Source organism: Rosa rugosa, chromosome 6, assembly GCF_958449725.1.
Source record: "Rosa rugosa chromosome 6, drRosRugo1.1, whole genome shotgun sequence".
NCBI classification, from domain to species: Eukaryota; Viridiplantae; Streptophyta; class Magnoliopsida; order Rosales; family Rosaceae; genus Rosa; species Rosa rugosa.
Window position 1 is genome coordinate 53301596 of NC_084825.1, and position 24095 is coordinate 53325690.

At 38.4% G+C, this 24095-nt stretch overlaps 3 protein-coding genes across 5 annotated transcripts; 1 reads left to right on the forward strand and 2 right to left on the reverse strand.

The window, feature by feature from the left end:
* Nucleotides 1–128: 128 nt before the first annotated feature.
* LOC133718505 (uncharacterized) lies at nt 129–6922 on the reverse strand. 3 transcript variants are annotated; one of them, XM_062145353.1, is made up of 11 exons: nt 6797–6922; nt 6480–6629; nt 6122–6383; nt 5564–5714; nt 5086–5308; nt 4896–4987; nt 4636–4771; nt 3998–4329; nt 3254–3919; nt 3046–3163; nt 2249–2269 (listed from the first exon to the last, which is right to left on the reverse strand). In XM_062145353.1, exons 1-9 carry the CDS (start codon nt 6841–6843, stop codon nt 3669–3671), a joined length of 1644 nt encoding a protein of 547 aa, XP_062001337.1. In that variant the 5' UTR covers nt 6844–6922; the 3' UTR covers nt 2249–2269; nt 3046–3163; nt 3254–3668. The 3 variants fall into 3 exon arrangements, with proteins under 3 accessions (XP_062001340.1, XP_062001339.1, XP_062001337.1); XM_062145356.1 differs by lacking the exons at nt 3998–4329; nt 4636–4771; nt 4896–4987; ... (3 more) ...; nt 6480–6629; nt 6797–6922 and adding an exon at nt 129–811 and having other exon boundaries at nt 1346–2260; nt 3043–3163; nt 3254–3601; XM_062145355.1 differs by lacking the exons at nt 3998–4329; nt 4636–4771; nt 4896–4987; ... (3 more) ...; nt 6480–6629; nt 6797–6922 and adding an exon at nt 129–811 and having other exon boundaries at nt 1346–2269; nt 3254–3598.
* A 567-nt stretch (nt 6923–7489) lies between these two features.
* On the reverse strand, nt 7490–9400 carry LOC133715874 (uncharacterized). The gene is made up of 6 exons (XM_062142563.1): nt 9240–9400; nt 8937–9102; nt 8704–8838; nt 8484–8600; nt 7980–8084; nt 7490–7884 (listed from the first exon to the last, which is right to left on the reverse strand). Exons 2-6 carry the CDS (start codon nt 9090–9092, stop codon nt 7720–7722), a joined length of 678 nt encoding a protein of 225 aa, XP_061998547.1. The 5' UTR covers nt 9093–9102; nt 9240–9400; the 3' UTR covers nt 7490–7719.
* An 8218-nt stretch (nt 9401–17618) lies between these two features.
* On the forward strand, nt 17619–18711 carry LOC133713419 (uncharacterized). Its single transcript, XM_062139437.1, has 2 exons — nt 17619–17797; nt 18251–18711. The coding sequence occupies exons 1-2, from the start codon at nt 17638–17640 to the stop codon at nt 18559–18561; spliced, it is 471 nt and encodes a 156-aa protein (XP_061995421.1). The 5' UTR covers nt 17619–17637; the 3' UTR covers nt 18562–18711.
* Nucleotides 18712–24095: the final 5384 nt, after the last annotated feature.

The window sequence follows — 24095 nt, forward strand, 5'->3', positions numbered from 1 at the left end:
TAGCTGAATCCAACTAGACAAAACATCATAATCCCTCATGCTCGAATATGAATCACATTTGGCATCCAATCTTTCCTCAAAAATCTGAAGATTCTAAACAGCACCAAATAGTGTTAAAAAGAGGCATATTCACATGAAAGGGAGAGAAAGATTGGCTAAAATGCATAAAATTAATTACATACTTCTTACAACATGAAAATAAATACCTGTTTTTGTATTTACACAATCAACAAATCTAAACAAGTGAAATGCTTACCGATGATGAAAAAGGAGCTAATCTGACATTGAAATCCTATATAAACAAGGAATAATAATTACCACTCAAGCATGATACTAAACAAGGTAATGGTGAAGATGAAGAGAAATTTAAGCAGTTGGAAACAACCACCCCATAGTCCATCCGAGGAGCAAGCCCGCACCAGCAAGACCTAATCCTACTGCAAAAGCAACAGCACCCTTGCTGATCTCATACCTTGGCCTGCTGCCGCTCCTCTTTCCTGCCCTGCGATGAGCCTTCTTCTTCATGGGCCTGCCTTTGTATGGGGACCATGGTAAGCCATCTCTTTTATTAAGCTGCAGGCAAAAGTTCTCGACTTGCAGCAAATGGAGCCACTGCTTGTAGGCAAACAGCTGTGATGCCTGTTTGAAAAAGAGACTGATGATGTGCTCCTTCTCTGTATAGGCCTGCTGTGCAGCTTTCTCAGCTTTCCTAGCTCGTGTTTGAGAATGACACAAAGCTTCCAGCAGCTGAGCTTTACTTCGTTCATCGTCTGGCTCATCTTGGTTGGTTGCAGCATGATCATTGTTGTGGCTGAAAATGAACACATATAATTTGATCAAAATCAAACTAGGCATTATAAAGTTGTGATTCTAACATCAGAACAATGAAAAGAAATTGCAAAGCCACAACTGCAATGATGTTAGAAACACAACTTTATACTGCAATGATGTGTTTCTAATATAACTGCAATGATAGATCACGGAATTATACGATGTTACTATATAACTGCAAAGCATCATTGATATTCAGTAATATCCTCATAAAAATGCACCAAAAGAAAATCCTTGCCATCAAAATAGAAATTCATAAACATAGCATAGGCAACTTCCCAAGTAATTAGATATTCAGTTCATTAGATAAACACAACACAGGCTCATGCTTGATAGACAGACAAAAACAGAATCATGGCATATTACTCCAAATCTGTGGCAGTGTATCACACCTAAGTTTATCATTATTAACAATACTGCAGCATGAATTTAATGAATTACCTAAAAGGACAATCTACATAAGCGATGGCTATCCAAGAAAGAATATACAGAACAGCTCAAGATACAAAAATACCTTAGTGGACTGTCTGAATCATATATTGAGTGACCTGAAGTAAAGCTTCCCTGAGTATAAGTGGTGACATTGGACAATCCCAGTTCAGTCATCTGATCTAAGGACAAATTAGGGTCAGGAAACTTTGTAGAAGTGATAGGACCCATCCTACTATGCTTAATCTGGGGCCGTGGAAGATCACAATTCTCAACATTTTCAAGTGATTTCTGAGCAACCAAGGAAGCCAACTCATCTTTACCAGCAGAGCGCCACCAGGGTTCAGACTTCTCACTTCCCACCCATTGGGAATCCAAATCGGGAGACAGCTTTTTGTTTTGTTCAGAATCCAAGCTGCTGAAAGAATCCAAGTTCATGAAATCATCATCGGAGTACCAAAACTCCCCTGTGTCCCTTTTCTTAGGCAGCTGCGGACCATCACCAATTCCAGCCTTGAGTTCTTGCATTCTCTTACTCGGGTCATTTCTTGGAGAAGTGACTGAAACCTTGCATGGTTTCTCCACAAAACTGTTGACACCCTTCTCACTATCACTCTGAGTACTAAATACCTCCTTGCACTGATAATAATCACTTATGATGGCAGTTTTATTAATATATCCAGAATTCAAAACTTCAAGTTCAGCGTCCAGGCTCTTTTGCTGATCATAGATAAATTCCTTCTGAGGCCCAAAGTTAGGTTCCAGGTTCAACCACCACCTAGTGCTGGGTGTTAGCTCCGGATTTGAGTTATAAGACATGCAATCTGGGATAAGGTGATCAATCCCATACGAAGCATTCTCAGGAGCACTATCAGATTCTTTTGAGGAAGACGATGACGGGTGACGCGCAAATCTTTGAGCACTCCTCACATTGTCTTGGGCAAAACAACAATTCGCTCTATGCTGCCATCCAGTCCGTGCTTCGGCTGCTGCCATTACCCTTATCTATCTGCAGCAGATTTTACAATGATAAGATAACAATTAGTCATAGCTTATAGGTGGCCACATCAAGGAAGGATCAATTCAAGTCAAATGCATAACGAAAGTAATTGGAAGCTTTAAACTAGAAAATTTAACTACTAAATCAAAATTCCAATCATCAGGGCAAGATCTCCAATTCTCAACACCATGACAAGAGTTCTTGTCCATAAGCAATCAGAGTTATTAAAAAGAATGAAGATCCAAACTTCCAAAATCAGATGATCTTACTTATATACCATTACCAACAACCCATTCCCACAACTACCTTAACTTCAACCTATCAGTACTTGTAGTTCAACCCATCAGTCACTTCCAATTCAACCCATTAGTACCTATAACACAACCAACACAGACTCACAGAGACAACCCTATAAACCTATATATTAACAGACCAACAGAAACAATTTCAAAAAGTCTACTATTGTCATTGTAGAGTCCAAACTCCAATCAAATTCTACAAGGTTTCGACATCTGAGACTTCATGTATTCTCAAATCAAGTGCCGGGTTCCACAAAAGTGGAGATTTTCCCCAAAATTATCAAAGAAACTGTAAAATCAAAACACCACCCACCTCAAATCATCCATGGAACTGTGACACACCAAACAGAAACAAGAAAATCCAAAAATAAAGATTCATACAGTCATAAAGATTCAAACTTTGATTGCCAAAAGTAAAAAAGATCCATGCTTTAAGCAGAATCTATACAATTTGAGAAGACCAGAAATGGATAGAGAGAAAACTACCTTTACAAAAAAGATGGGTTCTGTCTTCTGGATTTTGCATACGTTTTCCGAGATCTAAAGACAGAGATACAGACACAGAGGAAGACCCTCCTTTCTTGGCTCCTACTTCACCGTTTTGCTACAATAATGCATTCGGTAATATCCATTTATCCATTTCAGTGTTAAAAAGAAATATCCAAAAGAAAAAAAAAATGGAAATCTTAGTTACCTTTCGGCAAAAGGCTCAACTATACGACACTACTTCTGTGCTTTGTGTACTTGTAAACCTTGCGCTTCGAGACGGTTGTCCTATTTTGGTGGGAAAATCCGTAGTGGTCACAGTTAACCGTAATTGGTGTAACTCACTATCTTGTACCCATGACGAAATGGAACATGGCAAATGGGCAAGTTAGAAAATAGGACCATAGAGATACGGACATCATGGCGTTAAATATCTCACATCACTCCCCAACCAACACTTAAAGAAGAAACGACGTGTCGGAAATGGTAGGAAAACGACGGTTGTGTAACAGCATTCCGTTGCGTGACGCAGAGTTAAACACGGTGATACATTACTGTATTTGACTATATGAGCAATGCAAGGCTGAGAATTGTGAGACTAAACCATGATGGTTTGATTACTATTATTGTTGGATTTGTTGCTTGAATTTTGATCTAAGGGCGGAGAGTCTTTTCTGCAAGAGGAGCTTGTCGTTTTTCCTGCCTAGTTTGTCTAAGTAATGTACAACTTTTTTTAGGGTTGTCAAAACCTCCTTGCTCTCGGGGCCGAAATCTTTCTCTTGGATGCTCAAAACCCTCTTCAGCTGATCTAGTAACGCTTTGTCGTCCCTCATCAGTCTAGTTTGGATTGACACCAGACAGTCGAGAGCCTCCGCTGCAATGTACATCAGACCAAGTTAGACCGACACTCCTGACTCTATGTTAATTGGCCGTGGAGGAAATAACAACGTACCAACGGGAAGGGAGTCCTTTCCGAATGCTTTCTCACGAATGTGCAAAGCCTGGAGGGCGAGTTGTTCTGCTTCTTCGTCCCGTTTTAATTGGTAGAGAGTAACAGCGAGATGCAACATTGGGAATGAGATGGATTGGTCATCGGGCGCCACTGTCTTTGCCAAGACCTGCAAACTCGTCCTCAGCAAGCGCTCAGCCTCCACATAGTTCTTTGATCGCGAATGTGAAGTTGCGAGATTGATAAGGTGTGTCACTGAGCTGGGGTCCTCTTTGCCTTTGTGTTTCTCAGTGATCAGCAAGCATTCCTCCAGTAGCTCTCGGCCTTCCTTTCCCCTGCAGGCAACCGAAGTTTAATGCTAAAAGGGAAACTAGCAATTGCAGGTTGTGTAGGCTTGTGGTTTTTAACTTGAAAGAGAAATATAAGGTGACTGATAATGAAATGTAGAACATGTACTAAGTGTACCTATCAACATTTTCAAATGGCAAGTAGTCATTGTCATAGTCAAAGAGTACCACGAAACCAAACCACCACCACAATCATATAATAACAAAACAGTATACATGTTGTGCACAAAACACCAACTTAATTGCATTTATAAATCCAGTATCTATGAAAGTTGGCATAGAATTTGACTATACCTTCCAACAGCATGAAGTAATTCTGCCAAATCTATCCGCATCTTCTCCACTATGCTGTCATCTGAAGCCATATAATTGGAATCCTTGATGACTTTAAGAGCCTTTTTATATAAATCAATTGCTTCATTTGCCTTTCCTGTAGAAAATTACCACACAAGTCCATAAATGACACCGAGCTTATATATATATATATATATATATATATATATATATATATATATATAGAGAGAGAGAGAGAGAGAGAGAGAGAGATGTATTACCCATTGCACACTTGGCATGGGCCAGGGAACTCATAGCCATTCCAACTCTTCCGTCGTCTTCTCCATACAACTTTGTGTATATATTTAAAATTCTGAACGAGAACAAGAAAGAACAATTATCAAACAAACCTGCTACAATTCAGTCAGGGCAAAGTAATCCATTCTACAAAGAGGGAAATGAAAGTTAAACCTTAGAAAAGGAGTTTCTGCCTCAATAGGTTTCCCTTGTTTGAGTAAAAGGCTGCCAAGACCAAACAAAGGTATGGCCAAATCCTCACTTTCAGCACCTCTGCTAGATTCGAGAAGAGTTATTGCACGATGGTATAACTCTACTGCTTTTGTAGTCCTTCCAATAGAACTGAGAACTTTCGCCATGCCCAAAATTGGTGTGATAAGAAAAACACTATTTTTCCCTGAAGAAAAAGTGGCAACAACCATTGAATATCAGAGAAAACCTACTGTGCAACTGAGCCCTACTGTATCAACCTTGTGTAGTCCTATCAGATAATACTATAAATGCTATGTCCTTCAATTGGTCATGCAAATTCACATACATCAGTGTTCTGTTTTAGATTCTACCTTCGCATACCCATTATGATTAAGTGTTTATAGATAAAGTCAAATAGCTATCTGTTATCATTCATATCAGAAGAGGCAAAAGAACTCACCATACATGTTCTCCATGTTATCAATTGCCCTCCTATATACAAGCATTGATTTCTCAAACTTCCCCAAAGTTGAATACATGCTTCCCATATGCACCAGAACTGAATCCAGCAGTGGTTCATCATCCTTTAGACTGCCAACAATCTCATTCAACTGCACACCATTAAAATACATCAACAAAAAAAAGGAGTGGAATTACAGGTTACAAACAGAAACGGGGTAAGAAAAGTATACGCCCTTCAGATAAAAAAACATGGCTTCCCTAGAGATGTGAAATGCAGTAACAATAATGCCCAAATCATGGATCAATGTAACAACTACACCAGTTCATATCTTATAACACATGGAAGGGCGTTCGATGAGCATGATGAAGTAAATTCTCTTCAAATGTCAGAGCAACAATACAACTACATATGTAACAACTACACCAGTTCATATCTTCTAACACATGGAAGGGTGTTCGATGAGCATGATCGAGTAAATTCTCTAGAAATGCTTGATCTGTGAACATACATAATATCAAAGCAACAATACAATTACACAATGGAAAAAGAAATTACCATATCCAGTAATGACTCGACAAACTTAAAGTCGCCAATAGCCATGTACCCTAGAGCTATGATGTCAATCGTAGCAGCTTCCTCAATGCCTCTAATACCAACATCCATCCTCTCCTTCACAGCCTCATAATTTGCTCGAAGTAGGTCTAATGCATCATCTTTATTCCCATTCATAACCAACATTTTCACTTCATCAAACAACTCCTGTAACTCTCTCTCGAAATCATTATCCGTCCCATTGGATGTTTTAGAACCTTCAGACCTGCCAAACCATCTAATACCAGTAAACAAAAGCACTTACAGAAGAAATGTTGTACTTGAGAAAAACGCACTTACAGAAACAAAACAAAAAAAGCACCTGTGGGTGTTGTTTGGAGCTGAGACATGACTTTCTACTGACCCAACTGAAGCAAAAGACCTTGAGGCCAGTGGTCTAACAGGGAATAAGCAAGTGATGCCTTTGTGTGGATTTGCTGACTGCATGTGATGTAAGCACAGTTTGCTTATCCTAAAAATTGTTCAAACCAAGCATTAGAGAAAACCCAATAATTATTGAGCCTCAGTTCAAAGCCTTAAGCAATTTGATTAAGAATATAGCTAGAACAACTATAATTTGAATAGGATGAAACTGAATAAGAAAGACCCATTTAAAACAGAGAGAGAGAGATGGAATACCTGTAGGTGTTGAAGAAGTGAGAAGGGAGAAGAAGAGAAGCTGCCATGTAGTTGCAGAACTGTGAAAGCCGAAACTAAGCCGGAGCGAAAGAGATAATGAGAATTTGGGCAAACGGGTCGGGTCGGCGGGTCGGATGGTAAAAAGTAACTTCTTATAAACGTCATTAATTTTGTTTGGGCTCCGTTTGTAACCAGAAAGTGAAAAATAAACGTCATTAGTAATTTTGTTTCAAACTTTCATCGGTGCTGCTAAGGTGATCCAGTGGTGTAAAATATAAGATAAATTCTCGTTATTCTTCATCCCTAAATTTGAATTCAATGACAATCATGAACAACTAAGTACAAACTAATTAACCACCGGGGCATCATTGGGATTCTTTGAACAGATTGAGCAATCTTTCAGTACTCGGGAGTTCGATTAGTTCTTGAGGTGATTCAACCATTACTTGAGAGGGTTAGTCGAGAAGGTTAGAATCTAACGTTTTCGAGTGAAGTTCGGGCGGCACAAAAGTCTTGAAAGTTGGCTAAATATCAGTAAGGAATCCAAATTTGATCTATACACCAGAGAAGTGCAAAACCTGATTACACAAACCCAACATAGCAGTTCACTACTTCCCTTTTACCAGAGGGATCACATAATTGAGAATTTATGCGCTAGTACGGTCCAGTTTTGATGGCCTGTAAGACAGAAACTAATAGATCAAGAACATAAATGTGGGAGAACCAATTTATTGAAAGTCATTTTGGCATCAACTGCTAATAGAGACCAAGAGAAACTAATCCTTGAAGAAAAGGGGTTACTACTATAGGAATGTCTTTGATTCCATAAGTACATCAGCCACTACAACAATTCTCAGATTACAAGAATCAAAACTGTGAGCTAGAAGACATTCTGAGAGAACCAAGTTGAGAAATACCAATGCTTATGCGCATCGGATTTTAACATTAAGCGTCCAATGAACCTTCCCTGCCGGCAAAGGGATGGATCTCGGAAGGCGCAGTGGTACCTCATACTCTCCTACAGTTGACAATGGAGATGGTAGATGCACGTTCTCAGGTTCTAAGCCTATAGAAAGCTGCCTTGCCACCTAAATTGACATAGAGATGGCATCAGTTCGAAAACAGAGGAAAAAGGTGTATCTCAAGGTCTGAAGTTTGAAGACAACAAAGGACAAAACCATACCTCAGCCACAATATCCTCCTTGGTCACAGTAGAATGCAATTCTATAGGGTCTTCCTTTGTTGCACGTGTCCTGAACTTTTCAAGATTAATGTTCCTCCGCAATACCTGCAAAAATATGTAAACTTCAGATGCTCCGTATGACTTGTAAACCAAAGCATGATAGTTCTTGTATGCATCAGAGAAATCCAACCAGCATCAGAATAGAGAGCTTCACATCTACCTCCAACAAGAGACTAAGCTATTATAAAACAAAGCATATCAACCCTCAATTTGACACCTTACGGAGTCCAAGGGATTTTCAGTCCTTACTACAAACATTAACATATGATAAACCAAGCATCCAATCATCATATCAAAAGTATCCACATTTCTGAACATAAATCACTCTTTGTAACGCCACTCAAAATACGACATTAAACTTTAACTAAGCACCCTATTATCGTATCAAAAGTAACACATTTATAAACACAAACAGAACTCAAAGACATTAGACAGGCCACGAACCAAACGAGCATTATCCAGACGCTTCGCTGCCTTTTCATATTCTTTCATCTTAACTTCCTCGGACACAGTAACCACTTTAACCTCCTCCTTCTCCTCTTCTTCTTCCAGCGGAGCATTCTAAACAACAACATTCCCCACAAGCATTACACAACCAAACAAACAATCGCAACGAATTAACATTAACAAGAAACACATTCGATAAAAGCAAACACAAAATCACCTTTCGCTGCTGTCTTATGAGATAGGCATACTTGTCAATGTTGGGTACAGCAAGCAATTTCGGCATCAAGTGGTTGCGGAAATGCCCCGGCGCAACCTTCACAGTCTCACCGGCCTTGCCGAGCTTATCCACATTCTGCATTGCATCAACTAAATCAAAAACAATCACTCACTAAAAACCTAAACTATCCAAACATTTGTTGTCACTCGATTTCGATACAAAAAATTTCTCACCGTCGTCAAAATCACTTCCAATTTCCTATGCCGAACTCCTTGGCAAGCGAAAACCAGAGGATTCATCATGCGCTCCGACTCGGAAGAATGGACGACGTTGTGAGTGTCTCTGATGATCTGACGAAGGGCATTTCTGCCATTTCGTATACAAGCCATGCCCCCAGAGCTTCATTTGAAACAGAAACGAAATCAGAGATCGCAGTCGAGATTGTAAAATAGAAACGTTTCGGTTTTCATTTTCGCGAAATTAAATTTGTGAATTGAGAAAATAGAAAAGGGGGAAGGTAGGAGAAGAAGACTTACCGGCGATGACGTAAGCTGTTCCGACGGCCGACTGCGACGATGAGAAGGAAAAGGGGGTTAGGGTTTTTGAGCGACGGGGATGAAGGTTGCAGTGGGAGAGTGAGAGGAAATAGAGAAGGTGAGAGGGTGTTTCGGAATCGGGGGTTTAAGGTGAAATGTCTGAAACACCCCTGAATTGTGGCATTACAAAGTTGTTGACATAAAGAAAAAATACAGAAGAGGAAGTGTTACAACTAGTATGAACGATATAATTAAGAGTCATTAATGACTCACTGATAACAAATGTTAGACAAATAGATTTGAACGAAACTTCTTAATGGAGCTACTGAATCTCCGGTACACCATGAGGCCGAAACAATGGTCAAACAGATCGAGGAGACTGATAATCTGATAAAGTGCCAACATTAGTAAGGAAAAAGTTGGTATGCCGACGGGTAGTATACTATTCTTTCTAGTGAAAAATATCTAATTCAAGTTGAGATGAGATGCTCGCGTTTACAATAATAAGATTTTGTATGAATCGAATAATAAAATCAATTGAGCGGCTAGAAACATATTCCACACGTATGTTAAACAATATATTAAAGTATCTTAAAATCACGAAGAAATTCTTGTGTATTTTTCTATTATGTTGTTCAATGCAGGCGTTGAATGTATTTGTAGAGCTTTATTCTTTGTTGACTTACAATTCTACGTTTGTTTATGCATTTAACACTCGTGTTAAACAATCATAGGATAGTGGTGCTCTAAGTATCGCCTTGAAAACAATAAGCTTCCTAAAGGTGTCATACGACATTACCGGCTAGAATTTGAGCGTGGTTGACCTGAGAAATTGGCAAGGGTGAAAGAGTTAAAGGGGGTCGTACGAAATACCGCTCGGTTACCTTTTACAGATCGCACATGTCTGAATTGAAGCATGCACCAACAATTATACGAAAAGAGTACAGTGGGATAGGGTCGGATGCACATTCTCTGTAGGGAAAACAATTCATATTTTGGATTTTATATTGAAGATGCCTATGTTGGCTTAACATTTCATCAAAAACATTAGAAGATACCTTTATTGGCTTATGAGATCCTCAAAACTAGGGATGCCTTTTTGAACATTTTCTATGTTAATACTTAATAGTGGCTTTAGATAAATTTCCTAAATATGCTAAAAAAAATAATCTTAAAAAAAATTCTCATAGTTTCGATAAAATTCCTAAAGCCAAGGCATTGGGATGAGATAAGCCTTTTATCACACAATGGTGAGAATAAATTATTTGCTGCTGAAGAATTTTTTTTTTTTTTTTTTTTTTTTGCCAATGAAAAAAAATCAAATTCATAATCTCAATACAACTCTACAATCAAATCCAAGATGTATGAATTGAAGTGCTTATGCAACATCCATTGACTTCAAAAAGATACATAGCTTAAATCCTAAACTTGTTCTAACAAAAAGCTTCAAACTACACTGGGCTAATTTCTATTTCATCTTTTTCCTTTTTACCTAGCAGATCAGCTGTTCTTCAAAGAAGAGAGCCACACTTCCAAAAATTTCTTGCTCTCACTCAGCCTTGGGGCTAGCCTTTCCAGAACCAGTGGCTCTTTTCCATCTCTCTTTTCTCCTTGTCTACCTCTCTCTACGCCGCCTCAATATCTCTTTTCTCCTTGGCGATTTCTCTCTTCTTCTCCTTGCGATTTCTCTCTTCTCCGCTTCGACCTCTCTCTCTCTTCTCCTCCATTAGCTCTGATATACAGAGTCATCCTTTATCAGATCACTGAAAACAAGATATTTATATGAAGGCATGGTTTGTAATGAGATCATTTTCTTGATTTTGATTTCTTTGTTCATGTATCAGTTTCTTGTCAAGGTTTGATTCCTCTTTTATTTATTATAGGAAAATTCTTGTATTGTATTGTTTTGTATCTGTATATTGTATTGTGTTGTTCTGTATCTGTATATGGTTCCTTTTTTTTTTTTTAAGCGTGCAGGCTTCAAAAAGGGTTTAGTATTGCTGAACACTTGTGTTTATCTTGTTTCATATCATGTGCATTTGTTTTTGAATTCTTTGCATTCACTTTGAATTTGATTTTCTTTCTTGACAAGAGAGAACCTCATTTTCTCATTGTTGATTTTGGTTTCTTTGTTATCCATATATCTTGTCTTAGATATTACAATTTTCTTTTTTTACTTGCCTTAATATAAGATAAACTTAGCAAACTGCGTGTTTTTTAAATTGATTTGATTTTCTTAACCCCTGGAGAAATCAACAAACTCTTCATGAAACTTCTTCCGAAAATTAAACAGTCTATAGAAGCTGAATTTGAAATGGTAAAAGTGCCCTATTACACAGAAGTGCATTTAAATTAAAATAGCTATTTCTTGAATTTGAAATGTTAAAAGTGCCGCATTACACAGAAGTGCATTTAAATTAAAATAGCTATTTCTTTGCAGCTTTTGGTATCCATCTTTTAGCCTGTGGGTGCATCCTTGCAGCTTGGTGGTGCATCCGTGCAGTTTGGTGGTGCTGTGGTTGATGCTGTGCAGCAGCTTGTGAACCTGGTTGGTGCTGTGCAGCTGGTTGTTGTAGTTGTCCTTTCGTTCTCCATTTTCAGAAGCTTCCGCTGGTTCAATAGTCCAAACCCAGATGTAACCGCGACCATGGTGCCAGAGAACGTCGTCACTATGTACCAGAAACCGTTCGCGTCACCAGGAGGCGGTAAGATAACAACTGGAGGGGGAATCGGGGGTAGGACGACAATCCGAGGCTCAACCATGACCTCCACTTTTAGAAAAGCCAGAAATCCCCACCGAAAAAGGCGTGATGCCATCGAGAAAGGGAGGGCAAGGAAGAAATCAGATAAGCGAGAGGGGAGTGGCCAGCTGAAGAATTATGTTAAGTGACTCTCACCAAATTACATAAGGTTCTTGAGTACTATCTTGGCACATCTGCTAAGCTGATAGCAGTAGTTAGCATGCCTGCTTGCTTTGATACTTTTCAGAGACAGTATTCTCAAAAGGCGGCAGAGATTGTAGGCATTGAACTGTTGGGTCTTGTTAATGAGCCGAGTGCTGCTACTCTTGCATATGCTTTTGGGCATGAAGATCCCTCCAAAACCAACTTATTTTGGGGTGCTTCTTCACATATCTTTCTAGATAATCCAGTGCCATCGTAAACGCCTTCTCGACCATCACCAAATTCTTTGAAGTTTCTTCTAAAACTTTAACTCCATCCGCTAAAGTTTTGGCTAGAAGTTCCTAGCTCTTTGAATCCTCAACCCCCATATATAACAAATTTGATATAGTGGAAATTATACGAATTTTTTCTCGATCAACCACTGAAAATTTAAAGTTAAAACTCACCGATAGACTCATTCGCTTCTTTATCATAGCATGTACAATGAGAATCGAAAGTGTAGACAATCCCTTCTGTATACTTAATGACCGCAGACGTAGTTCCTTTTTCACATACCTTCAATGAAATACGAAACTATCTTTTACTTAAGGATGTGATGAAAAGTAAATGAAACGTAAAGTATTTCAATTGAGAAAAAAAAATGATTGTCAACTCACCGATAGACTCTTCCTTCTTTATCATAGCATGTACCATGAGAATCAAAAGTGCAGACAATCCCTTCTGTATACTTAATGGCCGCAGATATAGTTCCATTTTCATATACCTTCAATGAAATAAGAAACTATCTTTGACTTAAGGATGTGATGAAAAGTAAATGAAACTTAAAGTATTTCAGTTGAGAAAGAAAAAAATGATTGTCAACATTTATAAACACAAGTATGTTCTTATCAAAAATAAATATGCCATAAATCTGGTCTCAAAAATTGAGATAATCTTTGATCAACTAAACAAAAAAAAACAAAACTTACTTATAAACCGTTTCTTGTTTTCAGCATAGCATGTAAGACGAGAATCAAAAATGCACGCAATTCCATTTTTTTCTAAAATGCCACAGACATGGTTACCTTTTTATATACCTTCAAAGAATTTACACCATCAATGATATACCTTCAAAGAATTTACACCATCAATGACACAACAAAGTGAAAAAATAGGAAAATACTTGCATCAATCCGAACCAGTATGTATGTGAGCATCCAAACTCTCTTTTATTCACGTAAAGTTGGCAATCTAAATCCATGATTTAACCATTTACATCACCATTAAGGATTATCTCTGCCAAAATACATTATCAACAAAAATTGTATACTCATTCGATTACATCAAACCAATGAACGGTTGTCATGAAAAAATCTTATAAGATTAGTCCACTATTAATGCTCTTTATGACATTCAACTTCTTTATATCCATATAACCATACTTGCAAAAATTATCAACATAAATCATCCAAAACCATCAATTGTCATTACTATAACTCTTAAAGTTGTCCTTACATTTTCTTCACAAGTTTCAGGATTAGACGATATTAGTTATTTGTTAGCGTTTTTTGCAACATGTTGATTTAACTTTTGAACACTTAAATCATGGATTTAGATTGTCGACTGTACATGTCTAAGAGAGAGAGTTTGGATGTTCACATACAGACTTGTTAAGATGCAAGTTTTTCAAAAAAAACAGGAGATGTGCACGCGTGACTATATTTCCAGCATAAAAAACTCTTACCCTGTTTCGAGAAAGTGTTCTTTGTATGACACCAAAAAGTTTAATGCATTCGTTTAAGCTAAGAAAGAGTTTGGATGCTCACATACATACTAGTTGGGGTGTAAGTATTTTTTGAAAAAATATGAGATGTGTGCATGTGACTATATTTTCAGCTAAAAAACTCTTAGTCGATCTGCTTTGGGAAAGTGTTCTTTGTGTGACAACAAAAAGTTTAATGCGTTCGTTCCAGCTAAGAGAGAGTTCAGACACTCACATACATACTAGTTTGGATGAAAGTATTTTCCAAAACGTTATGAGATGTGCGCGTTTAACTATATTTTCAGCTAAAAAAGTCTTAGCCTATTTTGAGAAAGTGTTCACTGTGTGACACCAAAAAGTTTAATGCACTTGTATGAAAAGAAAAAAGTTTAAGCATATATTTCACCAACTTATACCCCAAACCTTTCACATTTTAACTACAATATTACCAACCTTTGATGAAATCCTCAATACCCTTTTCTCAGTTTGAGATTGAAGATTCAGTAAAACATCATTGTTGGAGTAGACAGAAATTGATAGTACACCCAAGGGGAAGATAGAATGACATCATTAGATACGCATTCATAAATTCATAAAAAACCATAACATCTACCTGCTTAATACCATCTTCAGGGCTGAAAATGAATCTTCACATTGATTATCAACTTCAAACTAACTACGAACAGTAGCAGAAATTTAACATTTCTATCAGAATGCTAAACATGTCTAAGAACTGAGTATCATGACATTGAATGTCATGGACAAAATGTTGACGATGATCAACCGACATTGAAAAAGGTATGAAAGAATTAAAAGATTTGGCTTAGTCGTTCCTACTCTATAACAATGGAATGCATGAAAATAGAAGTGCCTACTCATATTGCAAGCAATTAGGTGGCATCATTATCATTGCTTGTGGGGAGTGAAGACCGAGGGGAAAATACATGATTAAATGTTAGCAACCACAACCAAATCGTGATTACAAAAAGTTTCACCGTTGTTTATTGAATATTTTGTTGCTTGAATTCTTAAATAAATAGGCCTCGATTTAGCAATGATAACCATAGTATTTCTCTGTACCTCTAAAATAAAATCCTGAATAGTGTAACCTGGAAGCACTTGGTTTTCGAGAATAGGAGGAATAGCCTTAACAATCTGTAGAGGTCCAGGATTAACTGAACCAATAAAATCAAAAATAGAACTTAGAAAGGCCTCAATACGTACAATGACCTAGAAATTAAGAAAAGTGGCATCGATATAGGTTAATGATAAATATAAATTGTGATGCTCATTTCTTTGCATATGCAAGTATTTTTTGAAGTAAATACCTTGGAATGGAACCGAACTTCAAGCCACTTTAGTTATATGTACTATGTACAGAAGATGGCTTATTTTATATATATACTAGACTCCAAACACACCCTATGGGTGTGGATAATTATGAGAAATTATTCCACAAAATGTGGAGAAAATTACTGCACATATATATATATATTTGTTAAGTTTATTTTGTTTTTCTTTTATTTGTGAATTGACCATTTTGTCTTTCTCAAATATTTCAGTTCAAATATTTTTTAATAGGGCTAAATACAAATTACTACCCTGTGGTTTAGGTCCAAAATCAATTCAGTCCCTGAACTTCTAATTTCATCAAAAACACCCATGCACTTTCAATTTTGATCTAATAGGTCCAATTTGTTAGTTTTCCGACAATTGAGTTATTTAACTTGTTAATGTGGATCATATATGGCCTATATTTTATGATGTGGTGTCAAGGTGGTCTGCATTGTCAATTTAGGAGTGAGTCCTACTATTAAAAATAAATAATTTTTCAACAAATAATCCAACTATTTGAAAGAATATTAACGAATTGGACCTATTATATCAAAATTGAAAGTGCAGGGGTGTTTTTGATGAAATTAGAAGTCCAGGGACTGAATTGATTTTGGACCTAAACCACAGAATACTAACTAGTATTTAGCCCTTTTTAATATTTGAGGGATATTTTGGTAAAATTTTTCTGTTTTGGCTGACAAACTCTCTTCTCTTAATAATAGTATCTATATATATATAAAAATTGGGAAGAAAGAAAGAAAAATGTGAGCAGATTAAAGGCTTCTCCACATACGATATACACTATAAATGAATGCCAATCTACATGCATAAGATACCTTTACTGTCAAGTCATTTTAATTACACGTTGAAAGTTCTTTTGTGAATTTCTCTACATGGAAAAGCACAACCTCAGTTGACTGAACTTTCACCGCGACTTATAGAGTAGTTGCAAATGGAATTTGATTATGATATACATCGTAACATGCTATATATAGAGTGGTGATGAAAATACTGAACCAACTCTGTTTTACAAGATATATAATTGATATGATTATAGATGAATCTTTCTTGTAAGAGAGAAACAAATCAACACGTAAAATTTGTGTAATATAATCTCTGTTAAAGACAAAAAGCCAAACTATTGAGGATACATCGTACTACTACAATATATTAATGCACGCTTAGAGGTCAATACAGAAAATACTAACTAGGACATATTATTGCAATACGTTATTTTATGTACGTTATTTTATGTCTACCCAGGTGCGTACCATGGGGAAAAACACCTTATCTCACTCTGTACAGTGGAGGCTGCAGATCATCGCGGGGTTCTGTTTTAATCTTCTTCTTCGTCTTCTTTTCCTGGGTACAAAGAGTTGGAGAAAAAAGGTACTCCTGATGAAAAAAGAAGTCTTACACAGTGGACCAAACTAGATCCTTCACAACCTTTACCAAAGGGTGAAAGGGATATGCATGGGGTTCTTACTGCCCTGGGAGTGGACATAAAGATTTTGCTATTAAGATGCATTGCATTGGCTGTGGCCTGGGTGGAGATCACTGGCCTGATCGATGACTGCCCAAAAAAGGAAGAGTGCGAGAGGAATCGATCTCACCAAACTTGTCGAGTCTTATATTGATTCTGATCAGCGATCACTGGCCTGATGACTGCCCAAAAAAGGAAGAGTACTCATATCATGATGATGAGACCGAGACCAAGACCATGTAGTGTTCTGTGGATGACTCGTATTTTAACTGTCTACTCTACTTATATCCCTCCATGACTAACATCTGCCCAAGTCCTTTGGATATTGGGTTACAGTTTTGTGTTTGTGAACTATGGTTGTTTAACTTGTGAGAGTACTCTGGCACCATCTAAATGTACGTAATATGTGTTGAGGCAATGTATTATGTACCTTGTTGAATGATCTATCTTTCCGATCGACTCTGGATGGAGAATGTTTGAAGTTGCCGTCTTTTCTGTAGCCTCTCAAAAGGCAAACCATATATGTCTGATTTTACACACACTGTTACACCATACGCCAAGACTAGAACCTTGCATGAGAGCTGAGTGATTGGCAAAGGCCGGCTTACATTCACCAAGACTCACTGTGGATTCGGTGTTTCTGGCAGCTGATCCTTTTGGTTACTCGGTCAGTATCTTCTTAGCTGTCAGTCCCTGTGAGTTTCGAGTTGTCTAACGAGAGATATGTAGAACGCCGGTCCGATTACGCCTATTCCTAATCCTAAATGGAATCTTTCAGTTCTTAGATTGTGTCACTTGACCGACAGAAAAAAAAAATCAGGGCCATTAGAATCATGACACGTGACAACCTGATGTATGTAAAAGCAGATTTACGTCCTCCGAGTCGATATAACAACCAAATTGAAGGAGGGAAACGCCAAACCCTAAACCAAAGCCATGGACCTCACACCACCGGACCTGAACCCAGCCAAGAGGTCGAGGCCAAACAGCCCCAAGCTACCAGATTATGCAATTGATATCATGCGCCATGTAGATATCAATGAACGAAGACTCTATTGCAAAAGGGCAGAGGAGATCAAAAACAGGTGGCTGGAAGGTATGCTCTTGATTTTGTTTGTTTTTTGTTTTTTTTAATTTCTTTTCTTTTCGAATTAACTGCAAGTTAGGATTTCTGTTCTTGTGTGTTCTATGAGGATCAAATCAATACATTTGTTTGCACCATTAATCAATTGAAGAATAGAAAAGTAACTCAAGTTTGCTCATTTTGGTGTATGAATATATCATATCATTCAGATTTCAGAGTAATTAGGATCTATGTCCTCTATAACCGTACTTGTGCAACACCACTAGTTTGCTTAGGGAAAATAATGGTGTCTGCATGTGTTGCTGATTGAATTCATTTGATTTGATTTGCTCCTCATTAAGTCATTACTGTCTCTCGTAAAACTTACATTTCATTATTATGACTTTTGTATTTCTTTCTTTGGTTAAATCGTTCAATACCACGGGGTTCTGTTTTAACCTCTTATTTCTTTTTCTGGGTGCGAAGGGATGGGGAAAATTGCTTCTTATTATCCAAAGGAAGTCTTACACAGTGGGCCAAAATTTGATCCTTCAAAACCTTTACCAAAGGGATATGCATGGACTTCTTACCGCCCTAAGAGTGACCATAAAGCTTTTGCTGTTAAGATGCATTGCATTGGTTGCGGCCTGGGTTTGGATCACTGGCCTGATGACTGCCCAGAAAAGGGTACTGAAGAGTACGAGAGGAATTTCGCCATACTTCTTGAGCCTAATTCTGATTCTGATGATGATGATGAGACCGAGACCAAGACCAAGGCCAAGACTGTGACCGTGTAGTGTTCTGTTCTCTGGATGAGTCTTATTTTAACTGTCTACTACTTATCACTCCATGATGTTAATAATCTTATGATCTACCCAAGTCCTCTGGATATTGGGAACTTGGTTGCAGTCTTGTGTTTGTGAACTAGTCTAAAAACCTATGCTTATTTATTAGGGGCCGTGACCACTTACCCAATTTTAGTCTAACAATTGCCCACTTGCTCCACCAAGACTTTTTTAACCTCATCTACCCAATCTAATATTTGATGACAGTTTTGCCCTTAACTCAATTAATTAATTACATGTGCATCTGCTATTTCTCTCTCCCCCCGATCTGGTATTGCTCTATGCTCTCTCATCCCCCATTCTCAGTCCTCTCTCTCTCTCTCCCGATCTGCTCTCTCTCTCTCATCCCCATTCTCCGATCTCTCTCTCTCTCTCCCTCTCTGTGGCAGCGTGCTGGGATGGGCAGGCGTTGGACTGCGCAAGACGTGGATGTGCTGTGTTGCGCAGGCGGCGGGGCAGGGCTGCCGGATTCTGCAGCGATCTGTGTTGGGCAGGCGGCGCTGTGGGCTGCGCGGGTTGGCCGGCACTGGTGTGCTGGCCGCGTGGGTAGGAGGACGCTGGGAGGCTCCGGTGAGGAGACTGGATCGAAGGCCGGAATGCAAGCGGTTGGGATCGGTGCTGCAGGCGGTTGGGATCGGTGCTGCAGATGACTCCGGTGAAGGGGAGGCGGTGCTGCAGTTCGCTGGGCGGTGCTGCAATGAGGAGGCTGGATCGAAGGCCGGAATGCAGGCTGTTGGGATCGGTGCTGCAGATGACTCCGGTGAAGGGGAGGCCGCCGGGAAGAAATTTTTTTAATTATTATATATATATATATAATTGAACATATAAATGGATCAATTGTGCCTGAAGTGTATTTATTTTGATTTTGGGAGTTTATGCAATTCACCGATGGGCAATAATATGATTATTGGATGGCAATAATATGATTATTAGGGGAAATAATATGATTATTTGAAGACAATAATATGAGTATTGGGGGGCAATACTATGATTATTGAGGGGCAATAATATAGTTACTGGGTATTATTAGGGGGCAATAATAAGATTACTGAGGGGTAATAAAATGTTTATTGGGGCAATAATAAGAGTATTGGGGGGGCAATAATATGTTTATTGGGGGGCAATAATATGATTACTAGGTATTATTGGGGGGTAATAAAATCAGATTTCGGAATCCGGTCACTGGTCCGGTAGCCGGATTCGGGATTCCGGTCACCAATCGCCGGATTCCGGTAATCGTTTGCCGGATTCCGATCACCGGTCGCCGGATTCCGGTCACCGGTCGCCGGAGTTCGCTGCCGGCCACTAGTCACCGGAGCACAGAAAGGTGGAGGATGACTTTTCTCTCTAAGTGAGAAAGAAGGAAAGGGCAAAAAAGTCTAAAAAATAAATAAAAAGAATTAAAAAAGAATTAATTGGGTAAAGGGGAAATAATCCCTTAGAGTGTTTTGGGTAAATGGGGTTTTTAAACTCTTCGTTGTGCAAGTGGGCAATTATTAAGCTGAAATTGGGTAAATGATCATTTCTCCTATTTAGTATTTAACTTGTAAGAGTATTCTGGCACCGTCTAATGTAATATATGTTGTGGCAATGTATTACCTTGTTTAATGATATATCTTTCTGATTGACTTTAGGTGGTGAGTATGTTTGAAATTGCCATCTTTTCAGTGAACCATATGTGACTGATTTTACACACAATGTTACACTATACATATACCAAGACTAGAACCTGTATGGTTGTATGTAGTCGTGTGTAAGGAAAAGATAGACAATCAAAGGGAAAGCCAAAGCCATATAAATTCTGTTCACTGCAAAGATAGATCATCAGTTGTCATTTACAGAGGTACAGTAATACAGAAGCCTATACGTGCCTAAACTGGAGCAAGAAACTCCCTGCCTTGTAGAATAATATGTCTTGAAACGATCTTGACAACAGCAATACCCCAGTAGACTGAGTTCAAAATTTGGTAACCATGTTGCTCCCATGCGTTCAAGGGCGTCTTCTTGTGCTGATGAATGACAAAGGAAGCTTAAGAATTGAATTGTAGGGAACCAGTGAAGTACAACACTATACTAATAGGCGCATACAACAAGCACTTAAGAGACAGAGAAAGAAAGAGACTTGCTGCTTAAAATAAAACCCTGGAGCAAGCTCCGAGCCCTCTCAGTCTGCTCTGGAGTACCTGAAATTTGAATGATCTTTGGGATTACCGGTGGACTATCATCTACCAGGGTAACCCTAGCTCCTGATAACTGTTCAACTCGAAAGACAAGTCAAAAGACAATTAGCAGAGCTAAAATTGAAATTTAATAAAAGCAACCTTCAGAATAAAGAGTTCAGTAGGCTGACCTTGCTGATTTGAACAAGCATGCACTACTAGAATTTTTCTCATATACATCGGCCAGAAACCGATGTAAAAAAAAATTTGTACACATGTGTTAGTGGGTGATGTAAAAGATCGCCAAAAATTAGACATCGGTTAAAAACCGATGTCCCATACAACAATAAACATCGGATTAGATTCCAGACTCGATGTTAAACTGCTATTATGATCACAAATTGGTGTTTTTAGATATTGTTAAACCTTCATATTTATGCATTTAATGCTTAACGAAATATAGGTTCAATAGCACTAGTATTCATTTTAACATCGTTACTCATTCTAGAAACGATGTGTAATATATTCTTAGACATCGGAGTTTTTGAAATTTGCCTGCTGTTTATTAGCTTTACGGGTACTTGCTATATATCACACTATTTAAGATTGAATCTACATTCTTTTGTATTACTCGACCGATGTTCATTATTTTGTTAAACATCATTTTCTTTTACAAAGCGATGTCCATTTTTCTATTAAACATCAGTTTTTGAAGTTGACACCGATGTTTATACTTATACTAGACATCGGTTTTTATTTAATAAATCGATGTCCATTGATTTGTTTTACATCGTTTCTTACTTAAAAAGTGGATGTCCATTGCGTTGTTTTACATCGTTTCTTACTTAATAAGTTGATGTCCATTGAGTTGTGTTACATCGTTTCTTACTTAATAAGTCGATGTGCACTGAATAAATAGACATCAATTTTTGTTTCCAATCTGATGTATCATCTCTTTAATGACATCGTTTTTGTAATTTAATACTAATTTGAAATACACGTATATACATCATGTCCTTTATAAATTGAAAATTGGTAAGATACCAATATGAACTCATTTCAATTACAAACCAACAATCACAATTGTAACTGTAATACCTCGAAAAATCCAAATTAATTTCCGTGGATTTTTAGAAATGATTTCACGATAGTAGGAGCGAGTACGAAGCTTGGAGAAGTTGTGGAATTAGTTCGAACGATTTTATTTTCGAAAACGAACGTTTTTAGGGGGTCAACAAAGTTGACTTTTTATTCGTTCAAAATTTGGGAAAACTTCCTTCATGAAAGTTGTAGAGCTCGTCGATACGAGTTCGTGGACATGTGGAACGCATTATTCGGAGTTCGTATGATTAAGTTATGAATATTTGAAAATTGGGAATTTTCTATAAATAGGAAAAATTTCTGATTTATTCATTAAGGACAAAAAAAATGGAGATTTTGCGGAATAGTCCCCCGAAACCCTCCGTCCTCTCTCCTCTCCCACGCGGCCGAACCGCTCGACCCGACCCGGCCGAACGGCCCTCCTCCGGCCTCCTCTGGCCACGGACCCGGCCTTCCCCGAGCTCGCCGTCGCACGCCCAGCCGCTCCCTGCCACCGTCTTGCCCCGCCGCTGCCCCCAGATGGAGATCGAAGACGCCCCAGCCATGTGAACCCGACCCGACCGGAAAACGACTTTTCCGGCGTTGCATGGGCCGATCGTCCCCATTTTCGTGATCTCCTCCTCATGCTGATCATCCCCATGTAAGCCTTTCATCACGATTTTGTGTATAGAACGCTAGATCATGGTTTGACTTTTTCGACGTCCCTGATTTAATCTGAATCTGATCAGACGCACGAGATTAATCCAACTTCAACGCTTGATCTAGGACGATCTAGGCCAAACCAGACTTAGCTCCAGGTATGGAAGTCGATCACCCTTTCTTTTTGAACCAGTTTGTAGTTGGTCACTTTGCCATCTGAGGTGGTTGACCGGCGTTGACCGCCGCGTTGACCGCCCACTGACCACCGCTTGTGGCGGCGCATCAGACCATATTTCGAGTTTTCATTATCTAGGCGATGATCTATGCATCCATACGAGCGTTTTGATATATAACATGGTCATGTTAGAAAAAGTTGATAAATAGTGGATTTACGTTTTGACGTTACTATTTAACGTTTTTACGTTTATCTTCGGTTTACGATCTGTGAAGATCTGACCATCGGTTTTGCTTCAATTTTGGATATGTTGATCGTATGACTGTCCCGGTGACCTTGTGAGGTCACGGACGAAGATCCGACCGTTGGATCTTCGTATAATTGAGAAATAGTGATTCGGAAGGCGATTCGTGAGAATCTGACCGTCGGATTTTCATATAATTTTGTGGAGATGTTAGTAAAGGCGATTCAGGAAGATCTGACCGTTGGATCTTCGTGATAATTTTGGAGGATGATCCTAAAGGCGATCCGTGAGGATCCGACCGTTGGATCATCATTAAATTCAGATCCGACCGTTGGATCATCGTTTAATTTGAATCTGAGCGTTGGATCGTCGTTTAATTTCATATTTGAGTTGTTGGCTAAGTCAAGATCATTATTGGACTAGGTGATTGACGGTTTGAGTTGGTGGACGATTGTGGATCGTATTTTGAGCTGAATTGAAGACGCAGCGGGATTATCGAGGTGAGTAAACCTCACGTGGTTCATATTACGAACCCAATATATTTAATTGCTTTATTTTGCAATCATATGAACTATTGTTGGTGTATTAGACATTCCTGTGTGAATGTCTGTATATATATTATTACGTGAAATAATATGTATTGTTGGAGTTGTATTGAGTTTATTGTTGAGAAACAATATATTGTGAGAGGTGTTGAGTTTTATTGTTGAGGAACAATAAATTGTTGTGATCTGTGGAGATCACTAGGTCACGAGGTGACCATGGCATCTATTAGTGAATCACGCTCTCGTACCGGGCTGGTGGTTATTAATAGTATTAAATCGTAATCACGTCTGTGGCCGGACGAGTGGTTACGTTCAGTTAGAGCTCTAGTCTGTCTGCCAAATGTGGAGTGACCTTATGAGTGAAATTGAGAGTAACTCATAAGTGTCAATATATATATGGTAACCTTATGAGGGAAATTGAGAGTAACTCATAAGGGTCTATATATATATATGAGTCTGTCTACCAAATGTTGGGAAATCTTATGAGCGAATTTGAGAGTAACTCATAAGTGTCTATATATATATATGAGAGTGAGGGATCTTATGAGCTAAATTGAGAGTAACTCATAAGTGTCTACATATATATATGAGAGTGAGTGATCTTATGAGCTAAATTGAGAGTA